The 18,056-nt window shown below is 36.7% G+C and overlaps 1 protein-coding gene across 1 annotated transcript in view; it reads left to right on the forward strand.

Annotated features, from left to right (window-relative positions):
• The first annotated feature begins 2,035 nt into the window (after nt 1-2,035).
• The window catches only part of LOC117258557 (hemicentin-1), a 28,403-nt gene continuing 12,382 nt past the window's right edge, over nt 2,036-18,056 (forward strand). The window contains exons 1-11 of the mRNA XM_033629569.2: nt 2,036-2,215; nt 2,340-2,378; nt 3,971-4,042; nt 5,844-6,134; nt 6,232-6,504; nt 8,609-8,893; nt 10,396-10,659; nt 12,714-13,004; nt 13,918-14,190; nt 14,358-14,627; nt 14,944-15,234. Coding sequence (XP_033485460.2) covers nt 2,086-2,215; nt 2,340-2,378; nt 3,971-4,042; nt 5,844-6,134; nt 6,232-6,504; nt 8,609-8,893; nt 10,396-10,659; nt 12,714-13,004; nt 13,918-14,190; nt 14,358-14,627; nt 14,944-15,234 — 2,479 coding nt within the window. The 5' untranslated portion in view covers nt 2,036-2,085. The remainder of the gene's footprint in view (nt 2,216-2,339; nt 2,379-3,970; nt 4,043-5,843; nt 6,135-6,231; nt 6,505-8,608; nt 8,894-10,395; nt 10,660-12,713; nt 13,005-13,917; nt 14,191-14,357; nt 14,628-14,943; nt 15,235-18,056) is intronic.

The following is an 18,056-nucleotide window of genomic DNA, read 5'->3' on the forward strand; positions in this document are numbered from 1 at the left end:
AAATGACACGTATGAGGTTTATTTACTGTTATTAATATATGTGTGCTCAGAAGCTAACGTGTTACTATGTGTTGGATAATTTGCAAAGAGGTGCTTATTGTACATATATTTTGTTTGGTAGGAAGCAACTTATGGAGGGTAAAATAGGAGTTGAGCATCAATAAATAAATAAATGTACACATAAATACGGAAGTAAGTAAGTGTATGAATAAAGATAGGTATAAATAAATATGGAAATAAATACATGTATAAATAAATACAAAAATGAATAACTAGACACAAATATAGAAATAGATAAGTACTGAAATAGAGAAATGTATAATAAATTAGGAATAAATCATTAAATAAATGTATAAACAAATATACTGTATAAATAAATGTATAAATACAGAAATCAATGTAATTTTTAATGTATTTTTTTCCCCTAATGTATAGGGGAAAAAAATAAGGAAATAAATGAGTGAATGTATGAATAAATACCACAATAGATAAATACTGAAATAAATGTATGAATAACTACAGGAATATATATATATATATATATACATATATGTATAAATAAATAAATGTATAAGTAATTATAGGAAAAATGGGGAAATAAATGAATTAATGTATGAATAAATACTGGAATAAATAAATATATAAATTTATAAATACAGAAATAAATATATAAATAATTATAGGAATAAATAAGGAAATAAATGAATGCTTGAATAAATAGATAAAAGGAAAAATAAAAGAATAATTGAGTAAATAAGTATTAAAATAAATATACAAATAAATAGAAGCATGAATAAATAAAAGTTGATAAGTAAACAGGACATCGTCTAATTAAACATCTGAAATGTATTTCTACGTTTGTACATTTACATTTATATATATGTCTATATTTCTGTGTTTTTATTTATGCATTTAATTATTCATTTACTTATTTATTTCATCTTTTTTTCCTATTTCTGTAATTATTAACGTAGTTAAACCTGTATTAATTAATTTATTTATTTATTATACTTTTTGTCCTCCATGGCAACTGATTTATCCACTAATACTCAGAGCAACATGTCACCAGGATAAAAAGGTTTATATGAATCTTTTTTCATGTGTTTTGTCAGAGACACAGTGTGCAAGGGGCCCAGGGTCAGAGGTGTGATTGGATGGTTGGATTTTCTGTGTTATACTGACACCCTATGGTGGCTGCAGAGAGACAAAACTAGTGAAAGAGGAACAGAGAGGCACCACACTGCACCTTCATGCACAACATCTCAGCCCTACAGGAAATCATACTGAACCACAAAGGGCTTGAAAACTGCAGTACTTCTAAAGTAAATCCCCCCCCTAATGGCCACCTGTCACGTCATCTGGCAACATGTAGATTATTCTAAAATGTACAAATAAAGTTTATGTAGCAGTTTCAGTGGGAATTGAATCAATTGGTATTTGCATGTCTAGAGAGCGGCTCTCAGCTGGGGACGAAAGGATGTGGCTCTGACGTTTGTGGTTAATAGGCTGGATTCAGAAAAGTGTAAAAAAAAAACCATGTAGCTTCCGCACATGTTTTCTAAATCACGTCACACCCACAGGCCACAAAAGCACGCTTGGACTGCACGAAGATAAATTAGCAACTTGTAGTTAAAGTAAGAGTGATGGATTTAGTTCTGTTTGCTTTCAGTTCTGTCTCGGCTGAATATAAAAGAGAATAGTTCATTGACTCAAATTAAAATGAGTAATTTCTTTAAAGTCATAACAGATGAGTGCAGTAAATATTTCAGATGATCCTGACTTAACCTCTTTCTCAGACACACAGTATGGAATAAACGTATATGTTTGGTAAACAACACTAAAGCAAGTCTTGTTAACACATTGGTGCTTTTTAGGTTGTTTCAATTCCCCAAATCCTCAGTGTCACTTTTCAGCAGAAATCAGCAATTCAAATTCGTGTTGAGAACAGAAACATCTGAGTGTGGTTAACCAACACACTTCCTGTTGCAACAAGCAAAAAAATGACAGCGAGAGAGAGGCAGATGTCAGAGACAGGAAAGCCGCTGCTCTGAGGTGAGTTTAGAAATTAATTTGTTGCACACACCCATGTTGTGCACAGCCTATTTCCTTTACAGAATCTCACTACACAGCACATATATGACTCAACCCCGCAGCACAGCCTCTTCATGTGCAGCCCGATGGAAAATGTGGCTTGTCAAGGTCCTCGGTGTCATATGTGAGTTTATTTTTTTAGGCAATTTCATTCATTTATTTGTGATTTATCAAAGTGTACAAAGAATATTTTCATGTACTTTGAATTGTGATCCTCACTGAATAGTCATCGTCACTTATTTTTACAGATTTGACCGCTGTTTGTGCCGCTCAGGATCAAGAAGATGGTAAGCCACAAGTTTAACCATTCACCAAAAACAACTAAGTAGTTGTGCATGTTGCATTGTTTTGAAGTTCCTACTTTTGTGCTTCTTTTAATCATTAACAGCGTTTCACATTTCCTTGTTGACCCAGGGTGTCTGCAGGTCCTTAAAAAGTCTTAAAATGTCTTAGAGTTTATAAATATTAGTCTTTAAAAGTCATTTAATAGTCTTATATTTTAATCTGTGTGGTGTAATTGCCACAAATGTTTTATCTAATTTGATTTATCCAACTTTTATTTTCTTTTTGTCAAATTCAGTCTAGTTCTTCTGTGTCAGAGTCCTCATTACTGATGTTACAAACCCTTAAACCTGTCTTTTTAACCTGTTCGCAAATGTAGATTACCTAACTCACTCTGAAAACCACATTCCTAAATAAAACTTACCTCTACACAGCATATACTCACCTTTATAGTTGCCCTTATACTTAACCTGCAATGCTTCAATAAGAAAACAATGATTTGTCCAAAAATCAGTCTTAAATTTGGTTAAAAATGACCTGAAAAGGTTTTAAAAAGCATAAAGTTCATTACCTGAAACCTGTAGACAGCCTGTGATCCACTAAACACTCCCTCTACCTCATGTATGAAGTTCAGTTATGATTGTGAACTAAACTATCTGTTATTAAATGTTTTGCTTGCCTGTACTGACGCAGAAAACAACCATGTTTAGGAAGTTAAATCATGAGGAAAGCTAACATGAGGAACATGAAGTACTTTGCAGGCACGAGTCAGGCACTTCCTTCAATTCCACACCTACAAACGCAAATTCGTATTTCAGTATTCTGTAGCTCTGTCTCTATGTTTTTACACGGTTATGTTTTTCTCAACCCTTCTGTCTGTGTCCTGTTCCTGTGTTATCTGGTAGTGTGTGTGGTGGATTAAATAACACTTGATAATATACTGTTGTCATATACTGCACAATGTGATGCTGCTAAGATATGTACAAGTTATTTTTTTGGAGAGTATCTCAGAGGTGTTTCGACTTAGACAGCAGTTATGTTGTATTAGACTGCATTCTGCGGTCAGGTGTTCTTGTAATTTTATCAGTCTCTTAGCTATTTTAATCCACATGTCAGCTCTATTATAATTATATGGGGTTTAATTTAACTGGGTATGTGTGTCTACCTGTATGGTGGTTTCCTACAAGACCACAGCAGTTCATTTAGGGCTGTAACTAACAGTTATTTTCATTTTTTATTAAGTTGCAGATTGTTTTCCTCAATCAGTCGATCGATTGTTTAGTTTATAAAGTGTGAATGAAATGTAATTCACCACTATTCAAGGGGATGTATTCAAATTGTTGTTGTCTAAACCTTGAGATATTCAGCTGCTGTTATATAAGACAAAGAAAAGCAGTATTAACCTTCACATTTGAGGAGCTGGTACCACTGAATGTTTGGCATCAACTGACAATCAAAGTTCATCTTCTGTTGTTTATTTCTTCTGTTAATCTTTGCAGCTCTAAGTTTATGTTTAAATCCTCACCTCAGATGTAGGTAGACCACACATGCATGCTGTCTAAACTCTGTTCTCCATACCTCTCCTGTCTTCCACCAGCCACCACTGTGGCCAGAGAATTTGCTCCAACTGATCCTACTCCAATGACAATGAGTATTGGAACTGTCTATGGTGAGATTTTAACCTTAGTTGTGCTGTGAACAGAAATCTAAAAAGAGGAGTGAGCATAATCGTGCAACCCTGTATGTTTAATGTGGAAAAAACGTTACTTCCTGAAATCAAGCATTCAAAAAGAAGAGAAGTGATGCAGTGCAAAGAAAATTCACCCATAATCAGTACTTATAAAATGATATTGCATCGATTGTCTAACCACAGACAGAGCAGAGTTAATCTTAATCTTAATTATATCTCTTTGACAATACGGCCTCTTAACTGCAAGTCAGCAGATGCCACCTGTTTCATCACCATGGGTGTTGTTAAAGTGTTCTCACGCTTATTTTATTTTTACCGCCTGCAGTGGTTTCCACCCAGGTGATGTCATCACTGCACTTTGTCCTCACACCTTCCAGAAGGAGTCTGTTAAAATCTGATAAATGAAACTGAACTGGTTAACTGCTTGAATAATTTATTATTTTAATATTTATTCTATTTCACTTCTATTTGTGAGCATGTGTTCTGGCATAAACTACAGTTTGTAATGTTGTGTATTTTCTAAAAAGATAGTTTCCAGTTCCTCATGTGATTCATTCTTATCTGCACTTAAAAAGCAACTTATATTTTTCTACCTGGGCCCCATTTTCCCACGATCTTGTTTCTAAGTGACTAATGGGAACAACAAATTTTGAAATTGGTCCAGTATTGAGCAAGAGCGCTGCAGCTGGCAGGCTGCAATGTAACAACATTACTGCATAAGTCACTGTCAATGAGTATTTAATTGAATAGTTTGTTTTTGCCACTGACAGGCTCAGATTGTTTTTATAAGTGTCTGACGATATTATGGAAAGGATCCCTACAGAGATAGAGCTTTTTGTTAAAGAGTAAGATCCCTGTCTTTAGTCAAAACAGCCTTTGCTGCCCCTCAACCCACCAGACTCCATTTAAATTGACAGTAACTTTATCATTGTAAAACACACTTTATTTGAAGTCGACAGAAACAAAATAAAACTCACATAGGCTGTCTAGCTGTGTATTTCCACCTTTAAAACAATCACCAACCCAAGAATGCTTGAAATAAACCCGTAATTCACCCCAGTTAGATGTATATGCTGTCTGGTGTGTTTGGTCTGGTGGGTTCGGCAATAGCAATATTCAGGCTGTTTCTAGTTAAACAGGAAGGATCTCACTCTTTGACAAAAAGGTCGACCTCTGTAGGGATCCTTTTCATAATGTTGTCAGATACTTAAAAAACAACCAGAGCCTGTCAGTGGCAAAAAGAGGTTCTTTTAGTCGATGTAAATTGACAGTGCAAACATGCCTTGAGTGGTTATATTGCAGCCCGTTCCACCGCTCACTTAATACTGAACCAATTTCAAACCTTGGCAAATTCCTGTGCCAAGATCTTTTAATTAACAGTAACATGTAACAGTAACAGTAATCACAATTTAATGTCACAACCAGACCAACCGGTGGGATCCCTGGGTCAGGGCCACTCACTGGGCCCAGGTTTAGAGTGATAGAGTATTAGATATCTGGCAAACTATACAAATATACAAGATAAGAAGTGTTTCAAGGAGCAAAAGCAAAACCAATGCCTAAAAGAGTAACAGTAGGATTAAGATGAGTACAAGTTACCGAGTAGAAAAAATACCTGAGTTTTCCTTTCAGACCAAAACTCAAGACAAGACTAGCTACAAAAAAAGATGTTCACAATCAGGTTCCTGATGCTAATAGACCTAAATGTGCATGGCTATTTCAGCAAAATGTTTTTTTATTTATACTTTTATAATCATTAATATTTTTCATACACTTCCAGTGCCTCCTGAACCATCTGTGCAACTACTGTCAGGATGGACGGAGGTGTTCCTCTCAGAGAAAGTGGAGTTCAGTTGTAATGTCGATGGCAGCTCTGACTGGACCTTCACCTGGTACAGAGATGAACAGCAAGTACAAGATTCAGATCCAAATGTGTCTATCGAGGGATCCAAGCTTACAATCACTGCAGCATCAGACGCACAATCTGGAAGTTATTCTTGTAAAGGTCATCACAAAACAAAGAGCGGCGTTATTACTGGAACTGCTATCCCAATCAAGCTCAAAGTTCATGGTAAGTTTCGTTATGTTTCATCACCTATATTTGTGCTGAATGTCCAGACAGTATGTCATGTAAAATATTTGAAATGATCTGTCTTCTCTCCGACTAGCAAACAAGCCCAAGCCCAGTTTGACTCAAGATTCAAACACTGAAAAGATGTTCCTCGGAGAGTCTGTCACCTTCACATGCAAGGTCACCGAGTCCTCTGGATGGAATTATCTGTGGTACCATAATGGAAATGAAATTCAAGCCGCTGATAGTACGGCTCATACCATAGGGTCTATAGATCATCCTGACAGTGGACGATACCACTGCAAAGCCAAGAGAGGCAAAGACCAGTTCTTTACAGAGGAGAGTGACACAAAAACTCTGCAGGTCTTTGGTAAGTTTATTTGTGAACTGTCATTACAGTATGAACACATTCATATTTACACACATGAGCCTTTATGCATTAATCTGTATCGGGGTCAGCAACCTGAACTATCCAAAGAGCAATTTCTGACCAAAAATAATTTAAAAAAAATCTGCCTGGAGCAGCAAAACATATTTGAGCCTTATAGTGACACTGCTTATTAACAGGGATGCACGATATTGGATTTTTATTTTTTTTATATTGGATATCAGACATGTAACAACTCATTTGGCCAATACCAATATACCGATATATCCACTTTTTACCCACCTAATCTTAGTGATCATCAAGTCTCTTCTGTAGTGGAATTACCATCATATTATACATACATATTCTTATTGTGATGGCCCAACATCTGATGGAGACATGAAATACAATGCTTTTCTTTTTGTTATGTAATATTCATTCATGGTGCAAAATAAGAAAAAGCCTGCTGGCCGATTCTGATAGTTCATTTTAAAACCAATATTGGCTGATATCGATGATGTGCCGATATTATCGTGCATACCTACTTATGGAGCCCGGCGGTCACACACTGAAGTCGTCGAAATCCAGTGCTTGGGCAAGGACTTGTGGCTTCAGGAACCAAGAAAAAAGGTGTCCTTTAGTGTTGGCATGATACGAGGCCAGTTGCTGTTATAGTTTAACGACATCCGGCAGCACTGGGGGAAAAACGCAGGACAAAAGTTAAGGTTGTGAAAGTCCAACTGAGGCAGTTGAAGGGGGGTGGATGGGTCCAACAAACACCGACTTTCACCCGAGAGAGCAGCGTTCATGTCACTTAACACCGTAAAGCCATACCCTGTTCTAAACCTAACCACGTGTTTTTGCTGCCTAAACCCAACCATGTGTGTTTGTTGTTTAAGGAAAAAAATGTCACTTTGCAGTGTTGTACTGACGTATTGCATTTATTCTGAAAGAGACTGTATGTAAATGTTAAATTTCCTGTGAAAACAGACGTGTATTTTGAAAGACAATGCATGTAACAGGCAGAACTTGACACATTGTCCCAGAACGTCAACAGCCAACACACCAGTGGTACCTTGCACGTCATATGTGGACATGGAAAGTCCACGAGCAACACATCAATATGTTACGAGGTCAGAGTGAGAATGTGTTGACTTATTAGGTCTAAATTAGCCTATCGACATTAAAAATAGGTCTAACTGAACTTTAAAAAATATGTTTTACCACAAGATGGCTCCTCTGCAGTGGGCAATTTATGATTATTTGCTACTTTAACATTGCAGCATTGGTGGTGAAAGCAAACAGATCTCTCCACGCACGTTTAAATTCTGTATTCTCCTCTCAAACTTTTATTTTTATGGATTATGAATCAATGGCTAGCCTAGCTAGGGGAACTCAAGACTAGCCACTGCTGTTGAGGTTTGGCAAAATTTAAAGGAAAAAGGGTGCTAGGCCTTTGACGTACGACGCCCATTTAGTAGTTGACGAAATGTTAAAACTTCTTTTGGTTGTTTTTCTTATTCAGTGCATAGGCTACACGTTTTTACAATTGGAGAATCTAAGATTTTTTTAGGCCTACAACAATGATACAAAAATTAAAATCTTTAAAAATAAATGAATAAATATTATTATTATTTTTTTATTTTTGTCGAGAGCCACTGAAGAGGGGCTAAAGAGCAGCACATGGCTCCAGAGCTGCAGGTTGCCTACCCCTGACCTGTATCTATAGTATTTTCATCTGTGAAATTTTAAGTTTAAATAGCTAATAATAATAATACACTGCACATTTATGTGTTCCTGTCTCCTATTTTTGTATTGAAGTCCATTCCTACCAAAAACAGATCATGTAAGTCATTATAATTAGAAATGTTCTTGAAAAATTGAGTTTGTATCTCAACATGAGTTAATATTTTTTTAAAAAATGAGGAGCTTTCTCAAATTATTTCGACAAAGTTTTCTATCATAATGACTTACAGGATTTTTTTTCATCGCACTGGCAGTGGAAATGGGCTTTCGTACTTCTCTGATGCAGCAAGTCACTTTATTTTGGTTTTATCTTACATTTCGTTCAACTTTTTTAAGATTTCTTCACGGTGCATATTTTCAGACCAGCCTAGACCGTCTGTGAAAATGGTGAGTCCCTGGCTGGAGGTGTTTGAAAATGAGACGCTGGCTTTTAGCTGTGAAGTTGACATCAACGATGATTGGACATACACCTGGTACAAAAATAAAGAAGTGGTACTGGAAGACATGAACACTGACAAAGTGGACTCATATCTCAACATCACTGGGATAACTCGAGCTTCTCAAGGAGACTATACCTGTGGTGTTCAAGTCGGTACCAGGAGACGCAGCTCTGGAATCAGCAACGCAACTCACATCACTGTTTATGGTGAGCTTTCATTCCACTGTGTACTATTACACAAATGTTACAGTAATTCATCTTTTGCAGATTGATAACACTCTCATAACAAGATATCACCAACACCCAGTTAGCTTTTGCTTTACACCAGACAGAAATGTCAACTTGTTACACTGTGTTTCCATCTTCAGTCTGTCATTGATATTTCACGGGGAGGGAAGTTTGATTTTCCCTAACCAATCACTAGCAAACAGCATATCAACCTGATTCTAATGTCATTTTAACTCCACACTGACTACAGTGTCAGTCTTCCATGCAGCACTGAGCAGCACAGCCAAGGCTATTCAACGAGGCCTGGGTTACCCTTTTTGACCCCATGGGAGTTATGGGGTCACATGTATGCGCAATGTAACTGGAGCTATGATGCTGGAGGGTTACAGCAGATGGTGCTTGAAATAAAGGGATGGTATCCACTTAGGTGCTCTTTGGGTGCTCTACTTTTAGCATCTTTGGGTGCTCTCGGCCTGACAAAAATACAACAGATCATTTTCATATGGAAAGCATTTTTTCATGGCCTTTTATCAAGGACTATTCAATAATTGCAGAGATGTAATTTTCACTCATATCTTTATTTTTTTTTTGCATAAAATACATTCTGACACTGATCAAACACGCCTTTGTTCTGTGATGGTGCACCAGCTATTGGGCCTTTTGCGTTCCAAGTTGCATACTTTGTCTTTTTACTTTTAGTAGGTACTACAGCTGTCCCTAAAAAGGTACATACTGTTACGTGCAGTCTGCACACAATCGGGACATACCACTTTCTCATAACATTAAGCCTTAAACCTTGACCTTCTTGCTTTTATATCTGTTACTTTGGAGATAAAAACAAACGGCACTTGTATGATGCAATTTGATGCTGTGACTTCCCCTCATTTTTATCTCCCTGACCGCGGTGCTTATTTGTTGTTCTTTATTTTAACCAACATACTGCTGTTTCATGTCTCAATGCCAGATGAATCAGCCAACTTGAACGCAGTGGAGTGGGTCGATTTGAAGGTGTGGAGCCAGGCAAAGTTAGCTTAGCTTAGCACAAAACTCTAAACAGGGGGAAACAGCCACCACTGAACAGTGATATTTTATGGGGTCTTATTATTACTGTGAGATTGCCAGACTGATGGATTTGTTATATTTTACTAGCATGACTAGCTGTTTCTCTATTTTATAATACATCCATTGTCACTCCTTTGTTTCCAGTCTGCGTGCTAAGCTAAGCTAACTGGCTGTTGGCGGTAGCTTCATATTTAATTTACTCTACCTGCACAAGTGGTATCTATCTACTCAACTCTCCAGAGTGAATCGGCATATTTCCATGTCAAACAGTTAATACCTTTTAATGTTAATATGCAACTTCATGCACATACCTCTTAATTTTGGTTGTGAAATTTTGATGTATACTTTGACCGATTCTCAGGTTTTGTGGTACAGTTTTGTGTAGCAGTAAAATGACGTGAACTGCCTCTCTGTTCTAGAAAACACACCAAAACCAACATTGACCAAGGTTCCTGCTTTTAACCCTATGTACGTTGGAGAAACTGTGACCTTCACATGCAAAGTCGATGTGTCCTCTGGCTGGAAGTATCAGTGGTACAGAGATAGACGTGTGCTTAAACACACCAGCGAGACCATCAGCATTCGTCTTGGTCTTTCTGATCAGGGGAAATACCTGTGCACAGCCACCAGAGATGAAATGACATCAACAGACTTCAGTGAGGAAATACCACAAGATGTTCTTGGTAGGTAAAAACAAGCAAAGTAATACTGTGTTTAAGAAAATGAACAATTGTTTGTTGTAGATATGTAAAAATTCACTGCAAGGTCAGGAAACGTCCATGCTGCTCTTAAATGCAGTGTAACTGAATTTTGAGAGCATCTTGCTTCCGTTATTTTATGCATTTCCTGTTGAAACAGGATGTTGTGGTGTAGCATGATGCATGAGGAATGGCTCAGAGGTGTATGTGTACATACAGTAGCAGTAAAATATCACTCAGGGAGAAAACGGATGATTTGTGTAAGGGTGGGATTGTTGGCTAGCAAAGTGAAAAAAGTCAGAATTACAAATTTTTAACAGTTCACATGCCACCGCTGCATTTTAAACTTGTTGTCCTCTCAGTGTTTAGAGGACAAAACTGACCTGCTGTTTATTGACTCAGTCCAAAGTTTTATATTTTAAGGCATTTAGGTTTTGCAGCTGTTAAGAAACTGGTCCCTGCTTCCTTCATGTTAAAACGTAAATGAGTCAGTGCTTTTTATAGTTTATCTAAACTATGTGAGTCACGGAATATTGTACTTTCAGTCGACATCATCATCATCACTGTACATTTGATGTTCAGGTTGACTTACCTGTCTAAACACATTGTAGATTTAATGACCTGTAATTAAATTGTTAATCCAAGTGGCCAATGTCAGCTCTGCTTCTGACTTTATTCTCATATTGGTGACTATAAGTCAGAGCAGATGGCGGCGACATGTGTGGTCCCTCAGGGATCCATTTTGGGAACCTTCTTGTTTAATCGCTACATGCTTCCATTGGACCAAATTATACAAAATCATAATGTAGCCTTCTATAATTATGCAGATGACAAGCGAATATACATATCACTACCACCAGGTGATTATGGACCTGTAGAATGCCTACGTCACTGAACTGAGCAAATAAATGAATCGATGTGTCAAAATTTTCCCCAACTCAACAGAGATAAGAACGACATAATTGTCTTTGGACCACAGCAAGAAAGACAGAGTGTCAGCTCCAATCCCTCTCTCTTATAACTAAGAGTCAAGCAAGAAACATTGGTGTTATCCTGGACTCAGATTTAAATTTCCAAAGCCACATCAAATCTGTGACATCATCTGACGACTATCATTTGAAAAACATTGCTAGAGTCAGAGGAATGAAAAAAAGCAAGACCTTTAAATGCTCACCCACGCCTTTATTTCCAGTAGACTGGATTACTGCAATGGTCTGTTTGTAGGACTTTCAGAACAAGCTGTTCTGCAACTTCACCTTATTCAGAATGCTTCTGCTAGGGTTCTGACAGAAACTAGGGAATATGCCCACATTACTACAGTTCTAAAATCTTTACACTGGTTACCTGTCACTCAGAGAATTTATTTTAAGTCTTGCTGCTTGTGTATAAATCAATCTGTGGCTCAGCGCCTTGAGAACATCTAGGGCCAGCCTACTGACTGTCCCAAGAGTCAGAACAAAACATGGTAAAGCAGCATTTTGTTATCAGGTAGCACAAACCTGGAATAACCTCCTAGATGATGTTAGCTCTGACTATAAACGCTTTTAAGTCGAAGCTAAAAACATTCCTTTTTTACACTGCCTACTCTACCCTGTAATGACTGCAAGCTTATTTTAAAACTCAATTTTAAATCATTATAAATATACATATTTATCTTTGCACCTCTTGTCTGCATGTTTGCCATTTTTAATGATTTTTTAAATTGTAAATTATTTCGTAATTTTACCTTTTATATCTTTTTCTCTTTACTCTTTTCTGTATCCTTTATTATGTTTTATATGTCAATGCTCCAAAAGCACTTTGAATTGCCCTTGTGTATGAAATGTGCTGTACAAATAACGCTGCCTTGCCTTGCCATATATTTAGCTTCTTATACTTTTGAGGATCTACTTTTTACTTATTATTATTCAGTATTTAAGTAGATTTGACATCTTAAAGCTTAAAGTTTAGATCAGTTTGTATCTTTTATCCTGTTTGGTAAAATCAAATACAGTCAGGTTGGGATATAAAAAGTGACAGAAGTGTCTCTCTCTCTTTAGAAATTCCCCTTCCGTCTTTGAAGCTGGAAACAAAGTGGTCGGACGTGTTCCCTGATGAGAGTGTGAAGTTGAACTGTGGGATGAACAGCATCTCTGACTGGACTTACACGTGGGAAAAAGGTGGACAGCAGGTCCAGGCTGATGGTGTTGTGTCTTTTAACTCAAATGGAGCTACCCTTGACATCAGATCTGCTGCAGCTACACACGCAGGAGAATATCACTGTAAGGGACACCTGATGGGAAGGTCTGTCAAAGGCAACTCGAGTTCTGGACTTACCCTCTCGGTGTATGGTGAGTTTTCTCTTTGGTAGATGCAGTTTGCACCCAGGTGTCTGTAGCCAACAGTGTTATTTGCATCCAGGTGAATATTCCTGGGCGTCCTCATATGAGGTCAACACATTTCCGGTTTACTTGACCTTATCTTTCGTTCTCTTTAACTTAGACCTGTTGTCCTCGTTCATGGACACTTTTTTGTGCCACCTAGTGGTAGTAAAAGCACAATACACTAATCCACATAAAAACAAGACGGCGGCCATCTCTGCTGAGTCAGTCTGCAGCTGATCCCGACACAGAAGTGGACAAGGTCCAAAACCTGATCACATTTTATGGCTGAAACTTTACTTTACTTTAACTTTATGATTAATAATGTTTGTAGCTTGATATGGCAACAAATTTGACCAATTTTAGCAACAGTAGTAAGCTAAGCCACTATTTATTAGGAACTACTCATCTGAAGATGTTGGGACTTTATTGTCGTCTCATTTGAGAACACTGGGATTTAATTATCGTTGATTATGTTCAGTTTTTTATACTTCTCAGGTCCTGCTGATCCCAAATAGCTAGTGGGAATTAAAAATGCATACCAAACAAAAGTTCACGTCTCAGGAGGATAAATATTTAACTGACTTACCTCTGTTTTTACATCTAGTACTAGCCCTAACCATGATCTGTTTGGCCTTATCCTAACCGACCTCGACCTGTCAACATGACAAGTTGTAGCCAATCACAGCACTAGGTGGGATCTATGATAATCTTTCGAGATGGGTGTAAATAGCTGAATAGCTGCAGTGTGACTATTTTCACCTGGGTGCAAAAAGGCACTCAGTTTCTTTTTTAAATTTACATATAAATACATATATTTGAAGGAAAATTTATAATATTAATGTCATATACTAATGGCAATGGCACATTTTCATATCCTTAGATAAGAAACCCAGACTCGTACTGACGCAGGATCCAGACTACAAGGTGATGTTCCCCGGAGAGTCAGTCTCCTTTACCTGTCACATTAATGTCTCCAGTGGATGGGAGTACCTGTGGTTCAAAGACGGCTCTCTACTTACCGTACCTGGAAACAAGTACTCCATCAGCTCTGTTGGATCAACAAATAGTGGTTTATATACATGTCAAGTAAAAAGAGGCACTGATCGAGTCTTCTTCACTGAAGGCATTCAGCCTATACGCCTTCAAGTTGAAGGTACGTTTCTGTTTACTTCCTTGAAACACTTATTTTTACTATGCAGGTGTTGAACGAGTTTTCCAGTTGTGTTTCTGTCACATACGATCCTATTATCTGGCTGGTTGGATGTTTTGATGAACAGTTTAATCGTAATAACTGTTGATATTTCTTCTTTGTGTATTTAGGGAACAAGCCCAAGCCTTCGATGACTCAGTCGCCAAATGCTGACAAGGTGTTCACTGGAGAGTCGGTGTCCTTCGAATGTAAGGTCGCACTCTCGTCTGGTTGGAAGTATCTCTGGTACAAAGACGAAGCACAACTCTCTATGAACAGCAGTATTTTTACCATCCGTGATGCCATTGTATCAAACAGTGGGACTTATAAGTGCGTGGCCCTGAGAGACAAAACAACGTACAGTACAGAGTTCAGTGATACTCGGGCTTTGCGCGTATCTGGTAAGTTGTGTCAGTGTGAGTTAGAGGAGTAATGCTGCCTTTATCTGTTTTTATGGATTTTATGTTATATAATGTCTTGCTAAAAATGAAATAGAAAGAGGATATATTACGGGCGCTCAGTAGCTTAGTGGTTACAGCATAAGGTATTGTCCTTGCCACCGTGGCTGTGGGTTCGATTTAGGCCCTTAGCTTGAATCAGTTCTGTCTTATAAAGGCAAAAGCCAAAAAATGATTGCCCAGATGGATATGAACATTTTAAAAAAAAGGATATATCTAAGGATATTAGAAATGGGCTAATGTGTTTGTTTCTCTCCAGAAATTCCTGTTCCAATCTTGAAGCTGGAAACGCCATGGTCAGATGTGTTCCCCACTGAGAGTGTGAAGTTGAGCTGTGACATGGACCGCACCTCCGACTGGAAGTACACATGGTCCAAAGATGGACGGCAAGTCCAGGCTGAAAATAGTGTGTTTTTTAAGTCGGATGGAGCCATTCTTTCCATCGATTCTGCTTCATCCTCACACCATGGACGATACAAGTGTTTAGGAGAGCTCAAGAGCCGGCCTGTCAAGAGCATTTTCAGTTCTGAGCAAACTCTTGATGTTTATGGTGAGATGATTTGTTTTTTTACACAGTTCTTCAACAGAACACTTTTTTAGGCATTTAGTGGCATTTAGTTGTGAGCAACCGACTAAAACTTCTCCCAGTTAGAATTTCTTCAGTGTTCATGGTTCAGGAGGTTTTTAAATGATCTGCAGAGGTCTATTTTAATCCATTACGATCAGACCAAGTTAATTAAACCAGTTAAAACACTGAATAAAGCAGGTTCATGTTATAAATCAGTGTTTCTCTGACACTGTTTGGCTCCTCAAAGATGGGCTTGAAGTCCAGCACCTGCTAAGGTGTGCTCATCTTCTTTGCTGGATAACTTCAGTTTCAGACATTCAGAATGTTTTTACCACGAGCTGAGTTGTCCACAGAGGTCTCCTCCTCTCCAAAATAAATGGACCCAGTTATTTGAATCAGTGAAAATACTGAATAAAGCAGGTTCATGTTTTAAAAAACTGTGTTTTTTCAACACTACTTGTCATGGAGGGACTACTCACTACTGTGGCCACTGTGGACACGTGAATGTCCCCATCTAGAGAAAACACAATTTTTATGTTCAGGTGATTATACACTTAAGAAAACATCTATTATATTAAATTCCATTTCGGCCAATATATCCCCCTAAATCCCACACTGTGAACCTATAAGCAAAACCAGTAAATACACCTTTTCATTTCCTTGCCAGAGATTGTGATACCACTCTACTATCAGTCCTGCCAGGACAATTAAAGACTGGAGGTACAGGTAAACAGATGGGCTCTAGTTGCATGTAAGCTCCTATTAAATCACAAATTGTCATTTTCACACTAAGGCTTTTGGACAGAAAAAACAAATGACTAATTACACGTTAAAGGTCCAGTGTTTAGGAAATAGGGGCAGAAATGGAATAAAATATAATAAGTATGTTTTCTTTACATGAAAATCAAAATATTTCTGTTTTTGTTACCTTATAATAAGCCTTTAATATCTACATAGTTTCTACAGTTCCCAGAACAGACAAACCAAACACTGGCACTAAATAGGGCCATTTGCAACAGTGCCGGAAAAACAGATTTTTTTTAAATGACATATTATCCAGTGTTTTTACTGGTTTACATCACAGGGTCCATTTGCTTTGAAGAACTGACCTTTGCAGATAATTGGACCTCCAGATGTTCAGGAGGTTTTTACTTCCTGGACATCTACTAAGGCATACAATTACATTTTTTTTTATTTTATTTTCATTTTTATGTGATTTAATGAGATGTTTGATTAGAAATGATTGCATTTTTTCTGGCATAATATACTATGACATCTGTCGTGTATTTTTCATATCAAACTTTACTGTAACATTTTTATTGTATTTTCCATGTCATACTATACTATGACATTTTTACACCAATTTTCATGATGGCATTTTTGTCACATTTGTGATGACATACTATACTATGACATTTTTGTGACATTTTTGATGACACACTATACTATGATGTTTTCATCACATTATTCTTTACATACTATACTATGACGTTTTTGTCACATTTTTGATGACATACTATACTATGACATTTTTGTGACATTTTTGATGACACACTATACTATTATGTTTTCATCACATTATTCTTTACATACTATACTATGACATTTTTATCACATTTTTGTCGACATACTATTCTATAACATTTTTGATGACACACTATACTACGACATTTTTGATGATACACTATACTATGACATTTTTGATGACACACTATACTATGACATTTTTGTGACATTTTTGATGACACGCTATACTATGATGTTTTCATCACATTATTCTTTACATACTATACTATGACATTTTTATCACATTTTTGTTGACATACTATTCTATAACATTTTTGATGACACACTATACTACAACATTTTTGATGACACACTATACTATGACATTTTTGATGACACACTATACTACGACATTTTTGATGAGACACTATACTATGACATTTTTGATGACACGCTATACTATGACATTTTTGATGACACACTATACTATGACATTTTTGTGACATTCTTGATGACATGCTATACTATGACATTTTAGAGACACTTTTGTCGACATACTATACTATGACGTTTTTGTCATATTTTTGATGACATACTATACTATGACGTTTTTGTCACATTTTTGATGACATACTATACTATGATGTTTTTGTCACATTTTCGATGACCTACTATACTTTGACGTTTTTATCACATTTTTGTCGACATACTCTACTATGACGTTTTTTGTCACATTTTTGATGACATACTATACTATGACTTTTTTTGACGTTTTTGATGAACGTTTGACAGTTTTATCACATTTTTGATGACATACCATACTATGACATTTTTTTTATTACATTTGTGATGACATACTATACTATGACGTTTTTGTCACATTTTTGATGACATACTATACTTTGACGTTTTTGTGACATTTTTGATGACACACTATACTATGATGTTTTCATCACATTATTCTTTACATACTATACTATGACATTTTTATCACATTTTTGTCGACATACTATTCTATGACATTTTTGATGACACACTATACTACGACATTTTTGATGACCCACTATACTACGACATTTTTGATGACACACTATACTATGACATTTTTGATGACACTATACTACGACATTTTTGATGACACACTATACTATGACATTTTTGATGACACACTATACTATGACATTTTTGATGACACACTATACTACGACATTTTTGATGACACACTATACTATGACATTTTTGTGACATTTTTGATGACATGCTATACTATGACATTTTAGAGACACTTTTGTCGACAT

This window comes from Epinephelus lanceolatus, chromosome 8 (assembly GCF_041903045.1).
Source record: "Epinephelus lanceolatus isolate andai-2023 chromosome 8, ASM4190304v1, whole genome shotgun sequence".
Lineage (NCBI taxonomy): Eukaryota > Metazoa > Chordata > Actinopteri > Perciformes > Serranidae > Epinephelus > Epinephelus lanceolatus.